The sequence below is a fragment of the Leptidea sinapis genome, chromosome 1, assembly GCF_905404315.1.
Source record: "Leptidea sinapis chromosome 1, ilLepSina1.1, whole genome shotgun sequence".
Taxonomy (NCBI): Eukaryota; Metazoa; Arthropoda; class Insecta; order Lepidoptera; family Pieridae; genus Leptidea; species Leptidea sinapis.
The window spans coordinates 7,891,910-7,919,565 of NC_066265.1; the positions used below are offsets into that span (position 1 = coordinate 7,891,910).

Below are 27,656 nucleotides of genomic sequence, written 5' to 3' on the forward strand. Positions count from 1 at the left end.
AAAACATAAAGTGTTGAATCGCTTTATAGACAGCTTTGATGGTTTTATATGTTACCTTCTGATTGTAACTTTACTATCGTAAAAATATACAGCTTAAGTTAAATTATATGTAAAATAAATGGATATCCGATTCTTAGTTTAATATAATAAATGATTTTCGTGCTATAATGACAGCTGTCTGGATTATGGATTGAAAAATCTACCATAAGACTTTTATGACAATTATATCGCGATACTAGGCCCAAAATATCGTAGTCTCTATAACAGGCTGTGCAAGCTTCAAATTTTAAATGTGATATTTTTACGTTAATCTTAATCGTCTATTTTTACTCTGTACAACAGAACATCACCTTAAATCTTAAAAAATCTAAAAGACTAATTAAAAATTAAACTTCACAATAATATTAATTGTGCACATCCCTATATATTAACTCAAATAAGTAAATCAAAAATTGGCGTGTCACAATATTTGCACTCGTAACATACAATTAAGGTGACGTTTATTACTTAATAATTTAATAGAAGTGCCACTTGGCACTTCTATTAAAATGAAAGCATAACCTTCCGGATGCGACCCACGCGACCTTCCCCATATTTTCGCAAAATTTTAATTGCATTTTAATAAAGGAAAATAGACCATAGCTACATTGATATACCGATTATTTTATACGAAAACATAAGTTTGTTGATAGGCTCTAAAATGCACATGCGTCGGGACAGCGACTAGCGCTGCTACGACCCGGCTAAGAGCAGACGGCCCGCGACCGCCAATCTCGAACAACGCGACGCTACGTAGAACGCTACGAGCTACGAACTTTTTACTTCAACGAACTTTCGTAATGACTTTAACTTTTGAAGTGAAGTTACAATCTAATATATTACGTGAGATGTTTGTGTGAAAATGGCGCCGTTAAGAACTCCCGCGGATTTTACGGAGATGGATTTTTATAACTTATCAACACAGCCTTACGAGAGGCATCATTTGAGACACAGGAACCATCCGAGGGATCACGCCAGGAATCATTTGGCGGATATTTCTAATTCTATAATGGAGGTTCTGAATACGAAGTTTGTGCCGGAAAACGCTCTGCTACCGGACATGGAGCCGTTATCGACGCACATGGAGACGTTTGAGGGCCACGAGAGGCTGAACATCACGATGAACCGGTCAGAGCTAGGTGTCGAGGATGAGTTTATCTATCGGCACGGTGGCGCTATGACAGCCGTGTACTGCGTGGCGTACCTGCTGGTTTTCATTGTGGGTCTGGTGGGCAACCTGTTCGTCATCGCCGTTGTGTACCGCTCGCCACGCATGAGGACGGTCACCAACTTCTTCATCGTGAACCTGGCCGTGGCTGACGTGCTTGTCATCGTCTTCTGTTTGCCCGCGACGCTCATGTCCAATATTTTTGTCCGTGAGTATTCATTTTTGTTTTCATTTACAATATTATTTTTAAACATGTTTTCATAAAAATTACAAATATATCTTTCTTATCCCCCAAGTTTGTTAGATAATTTACTATCAACATAAAAAATTGGTAGCTTTTGTTATTGTGTGTAGAGAAATATTTTTTAAATTCTCTTTTACATTTCATTACGTTTGAGTTTTTGGTGTACCGAAGGTTTTATTTTATTCTCAATCAATAAACTTGTGATATCAGCGACAATTTTTTCAAGAACTTTAAAATTTTTCTTTACGAAAGTAAAAAGTTAGTATCGAAATGGATGCTTTAGATACGAGTAAAAGCAATTAACGTAATTCCAATTAACGCAGTAAATAATTTTAGGATTAATTTCAAATTTTGTTTTATTCATAGTACATTAAAAATTACTGATTTGGATTAACTGGCCGCTAGCGACAATTTGCAAACATATGCGTAGTAAGCCAAGTAATCGAAAATTGGAATTTCGTTTACATAAAGCCTGTTTGAATCTGTGAATTTTTTTTGTATACAGTTTTGGGGTCTGTTCCGTTGCGCTGGGTACGGCTTCTACCATGACAACTTATTTTATTAGTTCATAAATAACAATAGAAATGAAAGGTTTATTACTTCATATCATCAACAAAAGTCACCTTATCCGAACTGATTCCAAACGGCATATTGATTATAGAGCTGTTATATACAAACATAGATTCATTATTATTTAGTTTGTTGGTGTTCTATTTTTGTACCCAACGACTTTTATATGATCACGTTTCTGCTTTGATTCAATGTATGTACACTTTTAAAAGTATATAATAGGGCTACTGGCAACCGAAGTGCAGGCAACTATTTCGGTCAACGGATCGGCCTAGCTATCCAACGTAGAGATGCTGCCAGTATTCTTGGTACGCTTCCCCGTAGCGATAGTTTTAATTTTATATGACTATAGTATTGTAAATATAGATATAAAATTTGTTTTGTTTGAATAAATATCTTTTATAAGTTCTAGCCGAGTTCCAAAATTTATTAAGAAATAATTTAGTGGGCTGTACAGATAGCCAGCCAGTGTCTTGATTATGATAATTAAGTAGTGTTTGTGACAACTAGAAGATTTTTGAAAGAATAAATTTAGAAAAGATAAATAACTTTTATGACTTTTTATCTACGTCGTTCTTACAAGCAGGTCAGTACAATTACACTTTTGTTATGTCACCTTAAGTTCAAAAATATTTTGTAGTGCATTTATAAATGTTGCGTAGTCAGTACGATAGAAATTATTTTTTCCAGATGGATACCACTTTGAGATTTTGTGATTAATTCTTTTAATATCTGGTATTCAAACAATTGATGTTTTATCCGAGACGTGCGTGGATTTAAACTTAGCAGTAATTGAGAGTCTTTGATTAAGGGTTAGTCTTCGCTGCGCTCTAAATTTTTGTTTATAAAATTAAGGGATGAGACGAGCAGGACGTTCAGCTGATGGTAATTGATACTTTATGCCCATTACAATGCAGTGCCGCTCAGGATTCTTGAAAAACCCAAAAATTCTGAGCGGCACTACAATTGCGCTCGTCACCTTGAGACGTAAGATGTTAAGTCTCATTTGCCCAGTAATTTCACTAGCTACGGCGCCCTTCAGACTGAAACACAGTCATGTTTACACATTACTGCTTCACGGCAGATGTAGGCGCCGTTATGATACCCATAATCTAGCCAGCATCCTGTGCAAAGGAGCCTCCCACTGGTAAAAATACTGGATACCGACGGCAACTATTAGATGCTTCATGGTTAACATTTTAAAATTCCGAATTCCTACCAATAATAAAGAGTGCGTGGCATCTTGACACTCACTTTGTGTTATTTTACATTGAAACTAATAAAATACCAAATACTGATGATATGTGATCCCAGTGCCTTTCTTATTTTTAACCGACTTCAAAAAAGGAGGATGTTCTCAATTCTTCGGTATGGTTTTGTTATGTTTGTTACCTCAAAAATTTCGACTGGGTGAACTGATTTTGATAATTCTTTTTGTATTTGATAGCTGGTACTTCCCGTGTAGTATTGTAATTTGGATCCAGATCTGACAGTGGCATCCATGAGAAAACCATAAAAGTCTTAAATTTGCAATACATACATATAGCAAAGTAGATGATAAATTTACGAATAACTCAATATCGCGCCAACCGATTACGATGATTCTTTTTTACTGGAAAGGATATACTTCAAGGATAGTTTGGTGAGAGTTTGATTAGGTTCTGATTACGGAATCCATGACAAAGTAACGGAACTCTTCAATACTTAGGAGCAAATTTCTTTGAGCGAATCTTTTTATGCTATCCGGATATTTAAGTCATCTACCATAACATAGTTATGGTCAAGTAATTGTCGTAATCGAAAATGATGATCAATGGGACTCCTTAACGACTTACAGTAAGGGTGTGATCTGTGGCAGAATTTCTAACTGTAAAAGTAACTGAGAGGCGAGAGCGAAGCGGCGGAAGGACATCGATTCCAAAAATAACAATAATCGTAACTAGAATTAGATTAATTAATTAGATTGTATAAAAATACGCAATTATTTTTATACTTTTTAGTGCATATTATATCTATTGTTTTGGAATAGTGTTTTGAAGTCGGTTGTTTTTTGTTAAATTTTTTTTTAGTATTATTTTTACAATATTTTATTACGCGACCCGCTATTAAAATTTCAATTATTAGGAAAGTTTAACAGAACATATGGCACGTCAACGTCACACATTGTTCGAGACTGGCTCGAGTACGCCCACTTGGTCGTAGTATTCGTTGCCACAGTTTGTGACTATGCCTGCGGTATCCAGTTGGAGCGCAGCAGAGACCAATCCTTAATCTAAGTTGAGAGTTAACTAAACAGATTTTTATAGCCTTATAGTTTTTTCAATTCTTGTAATTTTTATTACCGGATTACAAATTAAACTCAATAAGGAAGACCCAACCTGTTAGTAGAGGGTACAACTATTACAATGCAATATTTTTGCAGCCTATACCAGGCCATCAGCAGCTATTTTATAGTAATATATTATTATCTTTCTTTTTATAGGTCGTTTTGTATATTTCATAAAACAATTAAACGTTATTCAACAAAACTGCTTCACGGCAAAAATAGGCGCCGTTGTGGTAACCATAATCTAGCCTGCTTCCTGTGCAAAGGAGCCTCCCACTGGTATATAATTTTCACTGATAAACAAAGAGCCCAAAACTACGACATAAAAGCTAAAATAATAATAGTATGTATATCTAGAGTAAAAAAGAGTCTTATTTTAGTTTATAGTAATAATTATGTTATTTTGTAATTGCTCCAAATGATGAAAACAAAATATTCTTAACAATTTTTAGTTGTAAAGATCAAGAAAATTTATTGAAGTAGGCGTTACTTTGCGGAAATCCATAATTATACAAATGATTAAGTTTTCTTTAGTGTTCATTCCGCCAATATTTGTTTTTAAACAATTCGACACGTGTTTCGCCTAGACTGGGTGAATCTGAGTCTCGTGCCAGATTTTGGAGAGACAACACGTACTGAGGATGCCTCGTGTAGAGGCGTAACACGTGTCGAATTGTTTAAAAATAAATATTGGCGGTATTAACACTAAAGAAAACTTAAATAATTTGTGTAAACATCAAACTTGCCGGCCAGGTCATGGGTACCACAACGGTGCCTATTTGTGCCGTGAAGCAGTAATGTGTAAACATTACTGTGTTTCGGTATAAAGGGCGCCGTAGCTATTAAAATTACTGGGCAAATGAGACTTAATATCTTACGTCTCAAGGTGACTAGCGCAATTGTAGTGCCTCTAAGAATTTTTTGGTTTTTAAAGAATCCTGAGCGGCACTGCATTGTACTGGGCAGGGCGTATCAATTACCATCATATGAACGTCCTTCGCATCTGGTCCCTTATTTTCATAAAAAAAACTAGGCTTTGTGATATTACGTCATTGAAAACAAGCATGATTTTTAGGAGAGCTAGATTTTGGTAACATTATAATTTTTTGGTTATGGTTGTAAAATGATATGACGATGATGGTGAACCACCAACCACCAACCTTTACTATACTCCAACTTGTACATAACAGGTTCTAGTGAGTAAATGAAACAGATATGAAGGGTCTCGTCAAGTCTGGACCGGAAACGAGCACAGACGTCGAACTTTCACTCGACAAACAAATACACAACAATATTTTATTATTTTCAAAGAATCTTTGCTCCCTTTATACTCTAGAGTAATTTAGAATAAAATATTTTCGCTTTATTTAAATTTCGTCTCGGGTTTTGTGAATACAATGGATCATTAGATTTCTATTACTAAGGAAATATTTCTGAGGTTACTGGCGTTACTAATCTGAAAAAATTCTATGGAATAGTGATCATAATAGCGATATTGTGTTGTTTGAAACGTTTACAAATCTGCATTTATTTTTTAAATAATTCACTCATGATAAACTTATAAAAACTAGAGAATATTGCGGTACATATCCTTAATCAACTATCCAAATGTTTTAAGTTTTCTTAAGTGTTAATTCCGCCAATATTTTTCTTTCAACAATTTGACACGTGTTGCGCCACTGTACGAGACATCTTCTCAAGACTTGGAGTCTCGTGCCAGATTTTGGCGAGTCAACATGTCCTTAAAGAATAAAACATTTGGATAACAATGGATTTCCGCAAAGTAACGCCCACTTCAATGAATTTGTTGAATCAACTAGTTATTATTTATCAATTTATTAATGCCACAGCTCTATCTCTATATGAAGTACAGTTCTGGTTTAAGTTCCGTGGTCATCACATGACATCTGGGCTCGGGTTACATTACGATTTATTGCTCTTTAAGTGTTTGGGTTCTGTTTCTAAAACTTATGCCGGCACTTTTATTTTGAAACCGGCTAGCCCTTTTTTGAATAATGTAAGCAATAGAGACTGCTTAATTTTAACAATTTTTCATCTATATTAAACATTTGTAGCGATTTTTTATCTTTTTACCTACAGATTGCATATCGATTATTACTTATTAATGTAGTAATTTTTATTACTCAAACAAATTTGAATGTTACCAATTACTAATATAATAGTAAGTAAAACACCATAGTATTGGTTTTTTATAAAAATATATATCAGGATATAATATTATTAGGATTAAAATAATCGCAGTACGAGCAAACAGATTCTACCCGGTAGGTGTTAAAAGATCATTAACTGGAAGTACGGCTGTCGCCAGCGAATTTGTGAGTAACTCATTACCCATTTGCGAGTTGTTCGCTCATTCAACGCCTGGATTGTGATGATGAACGCAGTACAATGACCTGAGTAACTGTATCAAATAAAATCATCCGTATTGAAGCGGTCACAGAATTCAAATTTGTTTAAATGTCGCTGTTTATTGAAACAGTCATTTAAGGTGCTCATTAATTGAGTTAACAAATTCAAGAGAATGTTTTATTAAGGAACTTGAAAGGAAATTCAATGGCGAAGCAAGTGTCTGGCCAATATTTAGTAGCAGTTAGGCTACGCTTGTCTACGATACGCCTTAGTAGCGCTACGTTGATAATTTATTACCTGGATTTATTTCAACAACTTTATTTTACTGCCTTGTTTGTGAAAAAATATGCACTACTGTGCTGTTTTAAGTGGTTGTATGTGCTGATAAAAATTTGATTATCCAAATGTTGTGATTTTAATTGATTGTGAATTCCACTAAGTTTTCCGTTCAAACAATCCGACACGTGTTACGCTTCTAGGCATCCTCAGGATATGTTGACTCGCCAAATTCTGGCACGAGACTGCAGTGTTTTCGCGAGATATCACAACATTTGGATAATTAAGTAAAATAAAGCCTAATTTTATTAATTTTCTAAAAACTTTATTATTGTTTTATAACTACATAATCACATAATGCGTCCATTGTGACATTCGGCCCGAACTTGCGACACATTATGTGGGCGGCATAATTTTATGAAAATCCATTGCTACGTTGGTTTGGCGAGCGATAACGAACTATGAAAAACCTTAACTAACTGAAGTACAAACTATGCGATTATTGTATTATTGTAATGGGCAGGGCGTATCAATTACCATCAGCTGAACGTCCTGCTCGTCTCGTACCTTATTTTCATAACAAAAACAGTTGAAAGTTGAAAATTGAAAATAACAATCTCCGCATTAAAAAAGTGTATTGTTATAACACTAAAGCTTATTTATAGGTACGCCTTATGAAACTTGACAAGTGCTAAAGTACCTACAAAGAAATATCATTATAAATTAATCTGCATCTCTTCGTAGACTCGCTAATTGAAAACGCAAATGTTAGTTTGAATGTTTGATGAAATAAACAAAGCACTCTGAAATGGTCTCGGAGACTGTGTTTATAATTAAGTTAAAGTTATGTATCCTTTCAAAGTGACAGAAAGGTAGCCACTTGTAAGATACGCTTGGCTTCAATTGGTGAAATTCATATAATATTGTATTTTTATTTTATTCTACTTGGTTGTTAACATTAATTGTAGTTTTTGTTCTAGACAGGCATTTGTTTGCTGGTTCAAAGCCCCTCTGGTTGGTGAGCTTTCGTCGTGGTTCATTTCGAGCTTTATACTTCACTTCAGTTTTGAGATGATTGCTCATCGCGAGATCAATTTAGGATTTCCACGTTGATGTTCTATTCCAAATTCAAATTCAGAGCTTGCTCTAAAATATGCTTTTACAACAAGATCCCAGAAAATGTTCAAAACAAATCTATTAAATGTATTACTAAGAGTTGTTAAAAACATTTGTGTGGTAAAGGTTACTATAACATACATAACTTTCTTACTGATAATACAGACTGGAAATGGAGCGACCGCCTTCACTATTTACGAGTGGCATTGAATTGTAATGGCAGGGTGTGATACTTACCAAAAGATGAAATTCTTTCTTCTTTGGTCACTTTTCCCCCAAAAAAAATACACATTACTTGGAATTTTCATAGGGGGGATCTTCTGGCGTTTTGCGGAATAGACATATTATAGTTTTAAGGCGCGTGTTCAACAATATTTTTATGCAAAGTTCAGCAACTATTTAAAATCAAAAATCAAATATAGAATAACAATTCGGCTAAGGAATGAATGTTAAAGTTAACCGAACCTATATCAATATCGAGGTCTATGCTTTGGATTCGCTCTGGTTTGCGATGTTTCTAGATTCTGAGTTTTCCGAAAAACTTTCTTAATCAACGCTTTACAAATATTAGCACAAAGTTTTAAATCTAAAAGAAATACACGGCTACAGTATTTCCAACTTTTATCGGAATTAGTTCGTAGTCTTAAATAATGCAGGCCTGAAGCAATCTATTAAGATGTGGTAAACGAGAAACAGGAATATCAAATGAAACTTATTATCTATATCTTACAGACAATTTATATAATCGGGCTTAGATCATTAATACATCTAGAAAGACTGTTATTGCTGTGAAAACGTCGAAAAAATTGAGTTCGACAGTAAGCCTCAATTTTGAATAATGCACGCATACTCAAAAAAAAACCGCGATTCTAAGACGTAGCGTACACATCACGCACACTAAGTAATAAGCCTAGCCTGTTTTCATTGGTTGTCTAGTAGCAAGAGGCTCTATCTAGATGTATTCAATTACCTTAGTAATCGAGTGTTGTAATATAATGTATTTATGATTTTTTATCTTTGTCTGGGCAATAGCGCATTTGCAGGTTATGAATATTTAAGACGGGAAATGGATTTAAGTGATCATTTTAATACTGCAAATACATATTAATTTTTATCGGCTAAAATCGATATTTCAATCTATTTGATGTTAGAAATGTTTGATAGTTAATGTCAGAAATGAGCGTAAAATAAGATAAATTTAGAAACCTTTTTACTATTCGATTTTTTTAGATAAGATACTTTCATATAGAAGTTAAGAAGAAAATAGTCATAGAGGCTTTCTTCTAACCCACACATATAAAAATAAATATCCAACAAGACCATAAAACACTTATTTAACAACTTAACAAAAAAATATAAAATTCAATACCATCCCTCATCTAGTAATTAACAATATTTTATACATTTCCTGGGTATTTTATAAGATACCTGAAGGTAGCACTTTTATTAACAACAGCCTGTGTAGCCGAGTGGTTAGCGATCCTACCTACAAAGCTCAGAGGTCCCGGGTTCGAATCCCGGTAGGTGCAAGCATTTATATGATGAATATAGATGTTTGTTTCCGAGTCATGGATGTTTAAATGTATTTATGTATGTTTATATGAATATATGTATATTTAAGTAAGTATATTGTATTAAATATATCATTGTCTTGTAACCCATAACACATGCTATATATGATTAACTTGAGGCAAGATAATTTGTGTAAAAAGTGTGTCAATATTATTAAAAAAATAATTATAATCAATTTATCCTTACTGCCATGGTCTTTGCTAAGTTTATTTTAGGTCATTAGGACACAATAGCTTTTGAAGAGCTCTTAAGAAAATGTATAAATAGCCTGGAGTCAGAGCTAACTTACCGAGGACCGCACATAAATATAAATTTAAAATAATAAAGCTGTAAGCAGATAAAAATGTCTCCAAAGTAGTAGATAAGCCGTTATGCACACTGTCTCATAAATATTGAGACGCAGACGGCGTCTACACTCAGATGTACTGCAGCATTTAGTTAATCTTGTGGAACGTCGACTGGCTTTTGATTTAATACGTCTTGAAAATAAAAAAATATTATTTCAACAATTTTCCTCTACACAAAGCACCCAACGCGGCTAAAGTGTTTAATGAAAAACTTTTTGACACTATAGGCACCAATTTTATCATACTTCATAGTTAAGACTAATTTTCTTGGATTTTATTTCGCTTCGTAAAGGCATAAAAGGATACATTTCCGCCAAATTTGGATTTTATTATGAAACAAAGGATGAGTATTCCTTAGTAACTTTAGATGTATTTCGGAAAATGTTATTCAATTGATAGGCGATTATATTTGTTTGTATATTATCTATCGATACTAATAAATGCACAGCCGCTTTTTCCTTCAGTTATACTGTAAAAACTACTCAACCGATCGGAATAATACTTGTACCATTAGATGCAGCGTGTTTCGGAGAAGGTTTAAGTATGTAAATATGTTGGTGATTACTTATCCGAACCTTCTTTTTTACTTATATACCTTTATTATAATCGCAATACATATAATTCAGTCAATGACATTTTATTACGTAACACAATTAGTAAAATGAGGTTTGTATGGCAAAACAATGTTTTCCGGGTCAGTCGTTTTTTATATTACCAAATAGCTGATCCGAAATTTTCTATTGACGCTGTTCTGTCTATAGAAAAAAAAATATGATAAGAGTATAGGGGAATAATGTTGTCTTAAGCCATTGGATATGTGAAATCAAAGTTAGTGAGTTAAAAATGAAACAAAAATGTATTTCTGAATGATTTTTAACCGTCTTCAAAAAAGACGAAGAAGATTTTTTTTTATGTTTGTTACCTCTAAACTTTCGACTGGGTAAACCAATTTTGATAATTCTTCTTTTATTTGAAAGCTGGTGCTTTCCGTGTATTTATGTAATTTGGTCCAAATCTGACAATGGCATCCATGAGAAAATATTAAAAGTCTTAAATTTGCTATATATACGTAAAGCAAATGTGAGTGATAAATTTACGAATAATTAAATATCACGCCAACCGATTTCGACGATTCTTTTTTTTATTGGATATATAGAAATTGTTAGTTAGTGTACTTCAAATTCACTTAAAATCAATAAATAAATAAAAATTACAAAAACAACTGACTTTTTAAACAATATTCCAAAACAATAGAATATAATATAATATGCACTAAAAAGTATAAAAATAATTGCGTATTTTTATGCAATCTAAATAAAAAATCTAATTCTAGTTACGATTATTGTAATTTTTGGAGTCGGTGTCATCCATTATAGGTTTGTAACTACATACATAGTTATAGGTGAGATGTGCTTGAGTCGTGAGGAGGCGATAGGCGAGAGCGGGTCGCGGCGGAAGGACACTGATTCCAAAACTAACAATAATCGTAACTATAATTAGATTTATTAATTAGATTGTATAAAAATACGCAATTATTTTTATACTTTTTAGTGCATATTATATATTATATTGTTTTGGAATAGTGTTTTTGAAGTCGGTTGTTTTTTTGTTAATTTTTTTTTATAATATGCAGTAATAAAATAATAAGGAATAATATTGTATTTGTGTAAACAGCTTTTACGTTACCGTTTAATAATTGTTTACAATGTTTGCATTTTTTTTAAATATTAAAATGTTATCATTAAGAGATAGACACATATGTCTATCTCTTAATGATAACTACATACATACATGTCTATATAAGATACAAAATTCCACTTTACATTTTTTTTATATCTCAAAGGGTTTGGACAGCGTTTTCGTATAAAGCTCCCAGACGGCTCATTTTTTCCCGATACCTCGTACTAAAATCATTAATATATATACAAAACCTTAATAAATTATATACTAAAACCTTCCTCGAGAACTATACTATCCATTGGTGAAACCAGCAAGAAAATCGGTGCAGTGGTTTTTGAGTTTACCGTGAACAGACAGATAGACAGACGCGTCGAAAGACTTTGTTTTATAATAAAATGTAGTGATAGTATACTATGTTATGACATGAATAAAACTTATCTCAACAAAAATGCGGTAGAATTTCAAGTTATTTAAAAAAAAACTTCATACACTAATGAGAAAATACCTGTGATGTAGTATTACAAAGAAATACGTACAAAAGGACACGCCAATAGCAACAGGGTTTCTATAACATCGTCTCTTGAAATGATTGTTTCTGTTCCCTAAATTGGTTTGTTTCGAGATTGTTTGACGTAAATATATAGCAGGAACGTGTGGGGAAATGTATTGGAAAATTGATAAATGGTGAATCCATTTTTTTGGGGTTGTTTCACGGAATTAATGTTAATCTTAATGGGTTACTTTGTGCACAGGTTTCTTTGAAGTTGATATAACTTCTAGCAAATTGTATTTATTTAGATGGACTTTGTTTCTTCAGTGGATATGACTTCTATGTTTGTACTAAACCAAAAAGAGAAGGGAGATTGGAAAATCCAAAAGTACGCGAGTCATAATGTCATTTTTCACAATATTTTAATGTGAGGAAAAACATTCTTTAATAAAATGTATAGACAGGTTTATACGAAACCGTCTGGTTTCGTTTTCTGAGTAACACACAGCGGCCAGGCGTCTACTAAGAAAAAATATAATGCTAAAAAAAACATAATTTAAGCTATTTTATAGTTAAAATACCTATTATTTTTCTTCTTACTGAAGCCATGATAACATGATGACTTATAATAATAATAATATTGACACACTTTTAACACAAATTATCTTGCCCCAAGTTAAGCATATATAGCCTGTGTTATGGGTTACAAGACAACGATATATTTAATACAATATACTTACTTAAACATACAAAAATTCATATAACATACATAAATACATTTAAACATCCATGACTCAGAAACAAACATACATATTCATCATATAAATGCTTGCACCTACCGGGACTCGAACCCGGGACCTCTAGCTTAGTAGGTAGGATCGCTAACCACTCGGCTATACAGGTCGTCTATACTTATCAGCAGTTACAATTTTGCAATTGCAATTAATATCATATAAATTACATGTTTTGTTGATATTTTAGTTAATCTATAGTTCCTGAGTTATATTTTCGGGTTATCTATTGAAATATTCAGAAGATTTTTTGATATTATTTTAACGTGAAACTTTAAGTACATCGCCTCAAATTTTTCGTCCATCAATACAGCCGGCCGTGGACTAGTGGTGAAACTGAATCATTAATTTCAATGACTGCTTTTAAATCAGTTTGACTGAGTAGTCTAATACGCCAGATATAAGCTCTGGCTCCCGAGAGAGAGCATGGGTACAAAAAAATATTTTTATTTAATTATATTTTTATTTTCTGAATAAGTAAAGTATAATATATATAAATTAGTTTTTCTTTACTTTTTTATTGTTATGCTGAAATTAATATGTTATTTTTTGAAAAGAAGCTACACTAGCATCTTTGAATACCACACTAAATGAATAAACATGGATATGAATATAAAACATCATTTTTTTTTATATTGTCTTCGAATAATAAATATGTCATGCTACTTTATATAGATATACCTACCAAAAAGTTCCTAATTAATCACTATCACTATATATTACAAAAAAAATACCTCCGCATCTATCTGTTTGTTCGCAATAAACTCAAAAACCGTTACAACAATTTTCATGCTGTTTTCACCAATGGATAGCTTGGTTCTCGAGGAAGGTTTCAGTATATAAAATTATATCAAATGATAAGGCTTTGTATACTTATTTGTATACATTAACGATATATGTTGGAGGTGTCGGAAAAAAATAAGCCGTCTGGGAGCTTTCAACGAAAACAATGTCTAAGCCCTTTGAAATACAACAAAATAATGTATCGTGGAATTGTTTATCTTCTATTATAGTTCTACAGAAAAGTCCGCGATGGCATATATCTATCTTTTAAGGATAACATACTATATCCATGTTAATACTTTAAATAATTGGCAATTAGAAAGCGGTATTGTAAAACTGCTTACACAAATACGATATTAATCCTTATCAATCAGAAATCCGTTATATATATATACAGGCTGTCCCAAAGTTATGGGACATGAAGGGAAAGTACCTTAAATATCAAAGATAGGCTATAGGCTGAAAGAAGACTTTATGCTATTTTTAAAAGTTTCATTTTAATTTTTAAGATTTTCTAAAAAATACTTGCCTCGTCTGGTAATCGAACCGACTGAAATGTAAAAAAAACACCCCTACTTTTATAATGCCAATCGAAAGAATGGCCAAAAACTAATAACCCTTCTTAAGTAACATAGTATTTTAAAACAAAGTAAAATGACCGATTAGATGGCCGGCCAGATCCCCGGACCTTACACCATAAGATTTCTTCTTTTGTCCCATGTTCCATAACTTTGGGTCACCCTGTATATACATTTCAGATGGCTTAAGACTACATTATTCCCGAAAACTTATATTATCTTTTTCTTTTAACAGAACAACGTCTGACAGGTCAGCTAGTTTTCATTATAATAATACGTACCTTAAGATTGTTTCAATCAACTCAAAGTAGCATAGACAACGCATAAGACCTTTACCGTGATATGTTTTGTCAAAGTTCGTTCACTTGTAATAGGAGATGAAAATGTTAGTTGGGGTGGAAAAACCTCGTAAGCGATATTCGGCCCTAATGGTGTTTTTTGCCATATTTGTGTTCTAAATGAGAATATCAAATGTTCGCAAACAGATTTCTGCAGGTAAGTGGCTCTGTGTAACGTGTGGTTTTATAGAAAAGGTGGCGCATTTTACGTTCATGAAAATGGCAGTTTAACGTTAAGGTTCTGTCTAGCTTACTTTATTAAGTTCTAATTACCTTTTGAAAGTATTTTGATCGTTCAAATTGTTTTATCTAATTTTATTCAAGCTTATTTGGTACAAACATCCAGTATGTTTGTAACGCTATTTGCACAAATTAGACTTAACTAACTTTTCCCTAAAATCTAATACTAATTTACTAGCATCCTAGCCAGTATCATGTAAGATAAACCCTCTAGCCCCAAATTTATGGTTGCATGACGTAACACAGATTCTACCAAATAGCAGCATGCAAAGGTTGAGCACCTGTACTTTCAATCATAATCATCATCTTTGTATTCCTCGGTGATTTCTTCGTTAATAGTCCGGTGAATTCATAATATGGTTTGCCAGGACACTCAGGCGAATATAGAAGAATCCAGGATCTTAGATCTATGACGTCTATTCTGCTCATCTAAGTACCTCTTTATTAAATACAGTAACACTTAAATTCCCTGGTGCGACTAAATTTATCACGACCATCTCCCAGAAGAATAGGCAGCTACAAAGGATTTCCTTTGCATCTGTCCTGACAGAATTGTCTGGTTTCTTCCAGTCGCTATGCTGTCTTGTTCTTTCCACTCTTGACCTGACCCATCTTAAATACAATTTGTTATTTAAAGTGATATCCTTCAATTGGATTAATGGGATTAATTATACAAATTAAATTTGTAACGAAAATTTCCAAACCGCGCCTCGCGGTTTCCGTCCGAGAACTCTAACCAACTGAGTTAACAGTTCGAGTGACGCATCGATCGTAAGTCTTGGTATGTCTTATTCAACTCTTCGGTTGTGGTTCCATCCACAGGGTCTACTTTAAGAGCGCTCAGACGGAAGCTGAGAGGTGCGGGTTCGAGTCCCGCACCGTTCATAAACTTAGGTTACAAATTTACTTTGTACTATATTTATTACATTACACCTGATCGTACTATGCATGGTCAACCTTAACCAACACTTTCATCTGCTTTAGATTTTGTACAGTCTACTCTTATCTATATCTTATATGGTGTGAGTGGTGACAGACACACTAAAGATACTTGAGAGGACGTGGTATTCGGTGATCATATTTAAATAAAAACTTTAAAAGTTAATAATAATTAAATAATTGCCAGACTTAACTGAAAGTTAAATATTAGATAATGTAACGCGCGATCACTCATAGATTACTCGCTGGGGTGGGTAAGTATGAAGCTAGAGGGCGGACTACGGATCTATCGGCGCTTGCGGTTAACTAACGTAAAAGTACGGTACATTACTATACTTTTTCCGTTCATCATTTAAGTATTTATTGGGAAATTCATTATGTTATACCTAATTTTATTTCATAACTAGGTCGATAATCGAATACCAAGTTAACTCCTGAGTCCATTCGAAAAAATAGTAAGCATCTCACCGTAAATATGCATAGTAGATAGATTTATGGATGTTTTCGAATTGGTTGCCAGCCACATGTAAACTTTAAATTATTTATAAAGAAACTGATAAGGTTTGAGTTTGGATGTAATATTGAAATTTGAATAAAATAAAACTACGTTTAAAGAAACCGACTACAAAAACTGAAAAGTATCAAATAACTAAAAATTTAATTTAATAAACCTTTAACTTTAATATTAATTTGATAACCTGATATTAATTTTTGAAGTCGGTTAAAAACTTTAATTGTATGATGATAGTGAAGGACCCTATATCTCTTTTTTCATCATGTGCATGCCCGCGTGTACTAATCGGGTTAACGTAATAAGGCTTTTCCTAATTTGCTTATCTATTTTTTTCTCACTGTATTGTTACCTCTCATGAAGGCATCATCATCATAATTATTATATAAGCTGGAAGACGTTTACTGCTGGACAAAGGCCTCCCCCAAAGATCTCCACGATGATCGATCCTGCGTTGCCCTCATCTAACCTATACCGGAACTCTTGACCAGATCATTGGTTTATCTTATGGAGGGCCTTTGTCAAGGACTTTACTTGCTCAGCGGCCATCGTTGAGCTATGTGCCCTGCCCACTAACTTCCACATCAGTTTTGCATTTATCTGGGCTGTGTCGATGACTTTGGTTCTCCTACTCATCTCCTCATTTCTGATTCGATATCGCAGGAAAATTTTGAGTATAGCAATGGAGAGCCATTGCTATACTCAATACAGCATATTATAAAAAAATTATAGAGCGAATGTTAAATGACACACACACATTGCGAACTTGCTGTTCAAAACATACAATTTTGATCGATTTGATTAGATTTTCAAAGCGGTTGGCGATCAGATAAACTGGGGTCACATTAATATGGGGAGCACTTACGAATTACCATGTCTATAATATTCATTGAATCGAACAGACTATTGGCTAACATTTGGCACATAAATTAGACTTATGGACATATTGAACGAGATAGATAAGCTCGCTAATTCATTACTAGGACTGTGATGAATAACGTACGAGGTTATTGGACTTTGCTTAAGCACTCCCGATTTCTATTAAGTAATTGCTAAAATCTGCAAAATGTATTCGGATTCGTTAGAAGTATTTTCACAAGTTAAAGCTATTTTAAGAAACAATTAGGAATGGATTCTGCGCCATCTGTTTCGTTTGGAATTCATTATAAATATCGGAAGACATTTTTTATTCAGATGTATCCCATTGAATAAAAATGTTAATTTATATTCTGTGTACGAGTTCTTGGGATGACTATGATTTAGAATTGTATAAAGATTTTTCAGTTTGTTTGAGACAATTCAATTCTGATGGTGTATTCTGATTCGTGACAGCAAGTTTTTTTTTTATGGAATAGGAGGACAAACGAGCGTACGGGTCACCTGGTGTTAAGTGATCACCGCCGCCCACACTCTCCTGCAACACCAGAGGAATCACAAGAGCGTTGCCAGCCTTTAAGGAAGGTGTACGCGCTTTTCTTGAAGGTACCCATGTCGTATCGTCCCGAAAACACCGCACAAGGAAGCTCATTCCACAGCTTTGTAGTACGAGGAAGAAAGCTCCTTGAAAATTCACTGTGGAGGACCGCCACACACCAGATGGTGGGGATGATATCGTAACTTGTGGCGTGTCGTGCGAAGGTGAAACCTGTTTGTAGGTCCATCCTACAAAAATAAGTTCAACCGAAATATTAAACTCGCTTCATATATTTCTACGCACGTGTATTATTGGTTATTTGCTAGACAGTCACACTAAACGGCCGAATGGAATTGAAATTATTTATATAAGTACCTAATATATGTTATATAACATAGTTTAACTTAGTGACTGTGATTAATTTTCGTTCCATTACTTCATTTTCCCTTGGGTTCAAATCAGTCGTGCAGACAAAGTAGCTAGTAGTAGCAAATTAAAATATTATATTCTTGGTATATTTCCTCGTAGTAGTTTTATATATTATTAATTATTTACTTCATGTATCATAAGTATTGTAAATACAGTTAAAAGTATTGTTTACTTTTACATATTTACATGACAGTAAGAAAATTAACTAAGTTGATATAGATAAATGATTTCATTTCTTTTGCAATATGCTTTTTGGCTTAATCGTTATTTGAGTATCGAAGTGACTTAAAGAGAGGGGGTAAAACTAGCTCTTACGATCGAGCCCAATAAAGAGCACTCCCGAAAGCCACTCTGTCATTCAGTGCTTTATATCAGTGATCGAGGAGCCGATTCATTATGTTTTTGATTGATTTGTAAAATGGAGATTCTTTCACCGTTTATTATATTTGTTGAGGTGTTACTAAAACATGAATTTGCGAGCATTGCTTAGAAAAAGATTTTACAATAAAAATGTGACTTCTTACATGCATACTTTAAAACAAGTATACTAAAATTGAAGTTTTGTGTACACTTTTGTTCGAATTTGGTGACAAGTTCAACATAAAATTACGACATTCAGTTATATTAATAACATATGAAAAAGGAATATCTGTTTAGGCGTTAGAGTTTATTATGATCAGCTCTTTGGACATGTGTATGATAAAGCTAAATTTTCTATTTTAACTGAAATTAATAATCCCACCCAGTTAATCGAAAAAAATAGACCCTGAGGTTTACGACAACTTGATAAAAAATCACAAATACATTTTAAATATATAAATATTTAATTTTAAAATTAATAATAAATATGGAAAGAGAACGGTCAATTATGTAATACCAGATTACATTAACGAACTGCCCAAAGAGCTGCAAGAAATGTACATTAATACTACGAAAAACAAAAGTCGCTTTAAAAGATACTTCCTGGAAAAAGAATAGGATTCGAAAAAAAATATTGTAACTTGAAAATTCAAAATAAGGTGAATGGTTCTAGGTACCCAGATAAACTAGTGAGGTTTTCATGGTACTTATATCATAAAAATGTATTTATTTGTTCTCTATTTCCCAATAAACTAAAAAAAAAGTATCATTGGAATAATTATCAATTTCTACTACTAGTGAACATAATGTTTCGTGAAAAAGATAACAGAATTACGACAGAAGAGTAATTTCGTATTTCGGTCAACCTAATACGAAACCACAAGCTAATAAGCACCACATAAAGCTGTTTCATCGTTTCATTGCATTATACGTGAGAGCGGTAGAGATATGAATCGTGCCAGTAATCTAGTATCGGTGCGTTTACCTCACAAACGGGGCACATAACGTTTGATGGATACTCAACGATATACGAGTATTTTGACAGTATTTAGGTCGGTCCAAACCCACTGACGAACAAATACAGTGCCACTTGGCGCTAACATAAGATGTTAGCTTTCGTGCGAGTATTATACACTTGACCAAGTTTGAAGATTGATTGTGGAATAAGATACAGTGAAGTCCTGAACTTACAATATTTTCCTGTAATAATACAAATTGTTTTAATTTGTTCCAAATAACAATGTAACAAGATTTTTCCTGAGCAATCCAGTAAATGTATTTATTTATTTGCTGTCAAGACACTTGGCCCTTGTTTTCTCTTCTCTCTCTATCTTCTCGTCTCAGTAGGGTTACTGGCAACCCAAGCGCTGGCAGCTATTTCGGTCAATGGATAAGCCTGGTTATCTAACTTTGAAATGCTCCCAAAATTCTTGGTACGCTTCCCCCTAATGATAGTTTTAATTTAATGGACAAGTGAGACTTGACAACTTATGTCTCAAGGTGACGAGCGCAGTTGTAGTGCCGCTCAGAATTATTATTACTGCTTTGTAATGGGCAGGGATACGCCCGGGCAATCACCATCAGCTCAACGTCTTCTTTACATAAAAAAATGTAATCATAGTATTGTAAATAATTTAGTTATAAGATTTGTTTTGTTTAAATTAAATTTTAGTTTTAATTACCATTTACCTCTAAAGCAGCTCATGTCTGCTCCACTATCAAAGTAAATATTTACAGCAAGATCATCTCGGCTGCCCCTATTTCCTAGACCAAAACAATATATCAGATTTCCAATTCGGTTAGAACACTAACATATTCCGGTTACCTATATATGTCGACGTGAGCGATCGTTGTAACTTCCTCCATTTTGTGTAAGGATTTTAAGGTGTCTGCCCCCAATACTGGCCTAACAAGAAACCATTGACAATATTAAATTTAGTTTTCATCAATCTAACAAGATTTGTATGTAAACTGAAGCTTTGGTTAACATTATCTTACACCTGTATCTAATGTTATTGAAAACAATGCTCTCAAATTGTTTTTTCTTTTTATTTTATATCTCTAGTACCTCGCGGTTATACTCACAAACTTAGAAGACTAGCGTAATTGGCGAACCCTGTGTGAAAGTGAGACACAACTTACTTAACTTGAACTTACATAAAAACCTAGATAAACGGAATAGATGAAGACCATGAAAGCCTTTTGAAACAATCTAGTGTCTATTAGTATCCTGTCATATTGGACCGCGTTTAAATTGTTGTGTTTTTATCGTTATTGTTCTGTTTTTTAATGGATTTTAATTACAATGGTAATATAATACAGAACACGACGTTCCGTATCAGATTATGTTGTTACATATAGCAACAATCCAACTAAAGAAACATTTCACAGGTAAATACTGATTTGTCAATACTACTTCCGTAATGTTTATTTTTGTAGAACATATGCACTAAAATACTAAATATTACATTTTATAAACGTAGTAAACACTCAATATTCTAAAGATTATATTAATTTAAAAAAAAGTGTTAGAAATTAAAATATTGTATACGTGAATATAACGCTTTTATCAATATTTGTCATAGGGATCGACTAAGCAAAATACTACACACTTCACTAACTCACACATCTGTAAAACTAGCACACATGAACATTTTTAATTGAGTCTCGCCGTAATGAGGAGAGTGTTTGTCTATTACGGTATGGTACTATGTTAAAAGTCATACTATTGTATAATATTTTTTTTTTCATGAAATACATATTGTAGCTTTTGTACAAGAAATAGATATCGCGGTATGAATATGGTAATATTTTTAGGTGTACGATGAAGCATTACTGTTGTGGATTATTATACTAACGTATCAAAAACCATAACGTGGTTTTTCTTCCAACTAACTTGACTAATATCAAAATGAGCTGTATGATGGGTACAAGACAATGACATTTAATACGATATAATATATAGTTAAACATAAATGTTTCTGCCTAAAGACTCCGTAGACCGAGCTTTATGACCCTGCGCCGAGTCATGCTGGAAGGACAATTCTTGGTTATTGAACATGGTGTTGTTAAGGGGCTTTACTACCTTCTCAAGAATGGACAAAAGAGCGTACGTGTGCCAACATTTTGATATCTTTTTCACAAAAGTATGGCTCAGTCACTCCTTCATAGCTAATACCCCACCAAACCATCACTGAAGTCGGATAGTGCCCACGTTGCACTCTGTCGATTAATTGGGAAGCTTCCTTAGAGCATTGAGCATAAATACGGTCATTTAACAATCATATAAAAATGACAGATTCCGAATTCAAATGTTTTAGTTTGTTTCTTTTTAATTGTAACAGTATTTAGGGCCAGACTAAGTGCATATTTGCGCAGTCAATTTGAAAAGATTTGATTTAATACAACCTCATAATATTATGAACATATAGAAATTCATTTATTAATTTGCATTTATAAAGTTGTACCTTTACAGTTTAGCTTAGTCATTTATTAGCCTTTTAATATAAATATAAAGAGTTTTTTTTATGATAATAATGGACGAGACGAGCAGGACGTTCAGCTGATGGTAATTGATACGATCTGCCCATAACAATGCAGTGCCGCTCAGGATTCTCGAAAAATTCTGAGTGGCACAAAAATTGCGCTCGTCACCTTGAGACATAAGATGTTAAGTCTCATTTGCCCTGTAATTTCACTAGTTACGGCGCCCTTCACACCGAAACACAATATATTTATATAAAACAATTGTATTAGAACAAATTCAACTAAACTTTATTAACCAATAAAGGGTAACCAGGTCGTAACATGAGCTTTCTTTCGTATATTGGGATCTTATTAGAATACTCATAACATTTAATGCAGTGGAGATCTCTTCGTATCCATATCACGTTTCAATTTGTGATACCTCTGCAAAATATTAACACGACCAGCGTTCACTCTTAACACGTTTTCACAATTTGAGTCACGGCAAATTCAATTGTACAGTGCAGAGGGAATACTCAGGTTTCTCTATGCTGTTTAAAACTTTTTTCATTACTACTAATGGTAATTCCTAAATCGATAAACTGATTGCAAGTCTATTGCAGTAGTAACAAAAAGAGGACTAAATAAATCATATTAGTTTTTTTTTGGATAAGACGAGCAGGACGTTCAGCTGATGGTAATGGATACCCCCTGCCTATTACAATGCAGTGCTGCCAAGGATTCTTGAAAAATCCAAAACTTTGTGGCACTACATTTGCGCTTGTCACCTTGAGACATAAGAAGTCTCGTTTGCCCAATAATTTCACTAGCTACGCAGCCCTTCTGACTGAAACAAAATAATTTGAACACATAACTGTTTTACGGCAGAAATAGGTGCCGTTGTGGTACTGATATTCCAGCCGGAATCCTGTGCAAAGGAGCCACTAGATCTGACTCAATTTAAAAAGATATAACATTTTATGATAGTTACAATTTTAATATGATAAAATATAGGCCGGTATGGGACGCCAGACAAATGTTGAGGATCTGAGTGAACTTTCAATCAAATTAATAATCAATAGTAGTTAAAAAAACAAAAAAAAAAACACGCTTTTTATAGAAAACCGAAATGAAAAATTTGAATTTATTTTCTTATTTAAAGTTAATATAATATCCTGCATTATAGACGATTGATGAAAATGATATAGTCATCGGTCTTCGATAAATCTACGAAGCTTGAACGAAATTTGCTCGTTTAAATTAGGTCAAAATCGCGCCCAAATGAGTCGGTTACATACAAATATACATACAGGCGAAGCTAATAAAAATCGTGTAAAAACAAAAATTTATGAATATTTGGACTATTAATAATATTAATAGACATTATCACTTGACACAGTTTAAGATAACATTTGTTGCTTAGTAACAGCATGACGGTATAAGAGATCTTCTTACCGTTTTCTGTGACTCCAAACTTTTTGATCTAATATATAAAATTCTCGTGTCACGCTGTGACTGATTCTCATGAAATTTTGAGTGCATATTGGGTAGGTCTGAGAATCGGACAACATATATTTTTCATCCCCCTAAATGTTAAGGGTGGTCCACACGAAATTATTTTTTTTAATTTGTTTGATTATGAGTCAGCATTAAAAAATACATACAACTTCAAATTTTCACTCATCTACGATCAACAGTTACTTTTGTATTGCGATTTTAATATCGGCAATACAACGTTTGCTGGGTCAGCTAGTATTACTATAAAAGTGTAACAAGGGTCGATTCACAACTTTTTTTTTATGGAATAGGAGGACAAACAAACCTGATGTTAAGTGATCACCGCCGCCCACATTCTCTTGCAACACCAGAGGAATGCCAAGAGACAAGACAAGAGCGTTGTCGGCCTTTAAGGAAGGTGTACACGCTTTTTTTGAAGGTACCCATGTCGTATCGTCCCGGAAACACCGCACAAGGAAGCTCATTCCTAACTACTACTAACACAACTACATCACTAACCAAATGAAAGAAAAACTTTATTTAAAACAAACAGTTTTTTCCCAAATTTGGGTTATGAAGAAATTGTTGTTTGTATTGGCTATATTTAATTAGTTTTAAATAATAATAAATATTTTTTTATTGCCATACAAAACATTACAAATATAAAATGAATAATATGGCTACGCGATGAAACAAAAGGCAAAAGGAAAAGGCTCAGCTTCACCTGACATGGAACCATGGATTTATGTTTAATGCAGCGCTGTTTTTCAGCCATGCCCTCCTACCTAAGCTGTTGAGTGGGAGTGGATGTATTATGGCTTCCCGATGCTATATTTTAAAAAAATGATGTGGTGTCGTGGGACACCAGGTAGGAACGAAGTTCCTTCGGCTAATGTAGAATCGACACAAATTGCAAAAAAAATCGTTCTAATATTGCTATAATCGTTATCATATATTAATATAATAATATTGATAATATATACACTACTCGCTTGTGTATGCGACTGTCGCGCCTGCGCACGTCTCATTTAACGATTTTATTATATAATATTATATATATTATATAAATCCCTATCCCCTCCAAGCCTGCCGTAAGAAACTTCGTTCCAAAAATATAATAAAAAAAAATAGTACAAGTGATGTCCATACTTCTTGCAAAGGAGCAATACACACACTTTAATTTGGATGATTTGTATTTCACGTATAGACATCACATACTATTACTATTAGCCCATGAGGGCCGCTTACTGTCCGGTACCGTCGCGTAAGGGTCGATGACCTGCACGCGGTACACTCGAGTGATAAAGCGCACTATTTCTTTGCGTGACGGAGAACGCTGTGTGTGTGTGTGTTGTGTGCAATTTTGCGGTTTGTTGTTTTTAAATGAATAGCACTTAATAACAGCGGGGTTTTCTTGTTATTTATGTAGTTTTCTCTCTGTTTCTTTCATTTTCTTCGACTTATTGGTGGGCTAAGCCAATTTCAATAATTTTATTGTATTATCTGACACTTCGAGACTAGCTCTTTTCATGAAGTTATGTCTTTTGTTATATAGTTAAATAATAATTGGTCCACCTAGATTTTAAACAATTTTGTGTTCTGAATAAAATTCTTAATATTCTGTTCTTTCTTATTGTTGTCTAATTGTAAATGGCTTATTTCTTTACAAGTTCCCGTCAAACATTGTTTTGCCATTTACATTAACCCGCGCCAGCTCATTGTAAGTATCGTGTTAGGCTTAGATTTAGGATTGGTATCCGCTGCGCTTCAACTAGATACCGCAGGCGTAGTCGCAAAATAATATTACGGCCAAGTGAGCGTACTCGCCAGTCTCGAACAATGTGTGACGTTTACGTGCTACATGTTTTGCGTAGTAAACGTTGTAACAATAATACTACAAGAAATACGAAATACACTGGGATCACATATCATCTAATAATAAACTTTATTTCACAAAAACAGAGGTTCACAATACTTAAATATATATGTACTACGTCTTAAAAATTAACTTATCTTAAATAAAATACAGTGTTGAATTGAAACTCTGATACCCACAATAAGATCTTACTTGTGTTATTGGTACCAGTGTTTGCGTAAATCAAATTATATTGGTTTAAGATAATAATAACATTAAAATGAAGAAGCGCGCACACATCTAATCTAAGCGCATCTAAACAACATTTTATAATAATTCATAATATATGTAGAATATTCCTATGTTGTAAACAGTATGTACTCAATAGTATTTTTTAGTTTTATAAGTTATATATCTTGAGGAGGTCTTCAGTTTCTGTGTATGTTTTTGATAGGAGCCATTTATTAACAACGGGTTTGCATCAAAATTTTGCAAGAGGATATATGTGACATTGTTGATTTATTTTATTATCGAGATGACTTGCGATTACTTGATGATGTCGACTGGCTAGAGAAGTTCTAAAATGTGGAACTGGACAAATCTTAATTTCAATGTAAAATAACATGAAGCGTATGTTTCAAAATTTGAAAGTTGCCATCGAGTGTCAAGATGCCACGCACACAAGCATCTAATAGTTGCCGTAATGAAAAGCTATTGTTCTTAGGTAGTGCGGTATCTAGTTGGAGCGCAGCGGCGACCAATACCTACTCTAAGGTCATAAGTAATGAAATGTCATTGACTGCATTATTTGTGTTGTTAAAATATAAGTATTTCTATGTCAAAAATACATACGTTCTGGATGACAAACATATTATCAATAATAAAACACACTGCATCTTATGGTACAAGTATTCAAATTCAAATATTTTTATTCGAAATAGCATTCAAAATCATTTATTGAACGTCAAAATCTACCACCCATTCAAAATGGACTGCCTCAGACCTGAGAGGAACGAATTAAGAAACTCAGCGGGCTTTTTTTCATTAAAATATGGATTACAATGTAATATTCCATAATAAATATTTATAATTCAATAGCCTGAGGATGTCAATAGCTTCATTCCCAGTCCCAGTGTGGTATCATTAAGAAAATCTTTTTTGTTGTATTAACCTTTCCCACACAAACGTTTTTAACAATTCTTTTAAATTTCGTAATACATTTGTTTTGTAAATTATTTGGGATCATACTGTAAAAGCATATACGAGGGCTGCACTAAAAGTATCGGGAATGGAATATTTCCACTGTTCCTGTCATATTAAAATCTTTTTAATTGAAAACTCCTTGGTTTTAAAAATCGAATACCATTTATTTATTTAGAAAAAGATTCTCGGTCTTGTCACAAGGTCTTTTCAAACTTGTTTAGTCGTAGAGAAAATGGAATTAACTCGAGAAAATTCTAGAGCGATGATTCATTATGACTTTCGAAGTGGTTTAACACAAAAACAGAGTGTGGACCGGATGATTTCTGCATTTGGTGCTGAAGCCCCATTCAAAACCAGGATTTATCGCTGGTATGCTGAATTTCAAAGTGGACGTGTCAAGCTCAGTGATGTTCCCCGTCAAGGTCGTCCAAAAACTGCAGTGACCATTTCCTCGTACATCGCCCAATAAAAGACTTACTAACTCCAATTAACCTAGACCTAGTAGTAGGCATAACAAGTTTATCTTTGTTACTCGTGTTAACATTAATATTATTATTCAGATCGTTTTACTCGTTTATTTTGTAATTTATGCTCATTTTAAAAGTTAATTTATTTTTATAAGATTTTTATTAGTATTTGCTATAACTGAAGGAAAAAATCATTTATAAGTATAAATTAGTTGCTGTCCACATAAAGTTATTATTAAGTATATTAAAATTGCATTGATCATCAATTTCATGTAAAATTTTAATGCGAGTTGTAAAATATCGCTCGAAAAATTAATGCTTAAACCACAATAAAAATTGTAGTACAAGGTGCGAGTTAAGTATTTCATATAAATTGCAGCTCTGCAACTACGTAATAAGGTTGACTCTTCCACTTCAATGAACAAAAGGTAAAATCCCCTTATATCGGTCTCGCAATTGGATGCCGCCATTAAAACTTTGTTCTTGCAGTCTTTATGAAGATATAAATAAGATATTGTTTTCTGTTCGACTTCTGTTTGAATATTGTAATGTTGCGGTTCTCTTTTGATGCGAAACAGATGTTGGATC

General features: G+C 33.4%; 1 protein-coding gene across 1 annotated transcript in view; it reads left to right on the top strand.

Annotated features, from left to right (window-relative positions):
- Nucleotides 1–874: 874 nt before the first annotated feature.
- Nucleotides 875–27,656, top strand: part of LOC126969339 (neuropeptide SIFamide receptor-like) — a 150,688-nt gene continuing 123,906 nt past the window's right edge. The window contains exon 1 of the mRNA XM_050814735.1: nucleotides 875–1,415. Within this exon, the coding sequence (XP_050670692.1) occupies nucleotides 902–1,415 (514 nt within the window). The 5' untranslated portion in view covers nucleotides 875–901. The remainder of the gene's footprint in view (nucleotides 1,416–27,656) is intronic.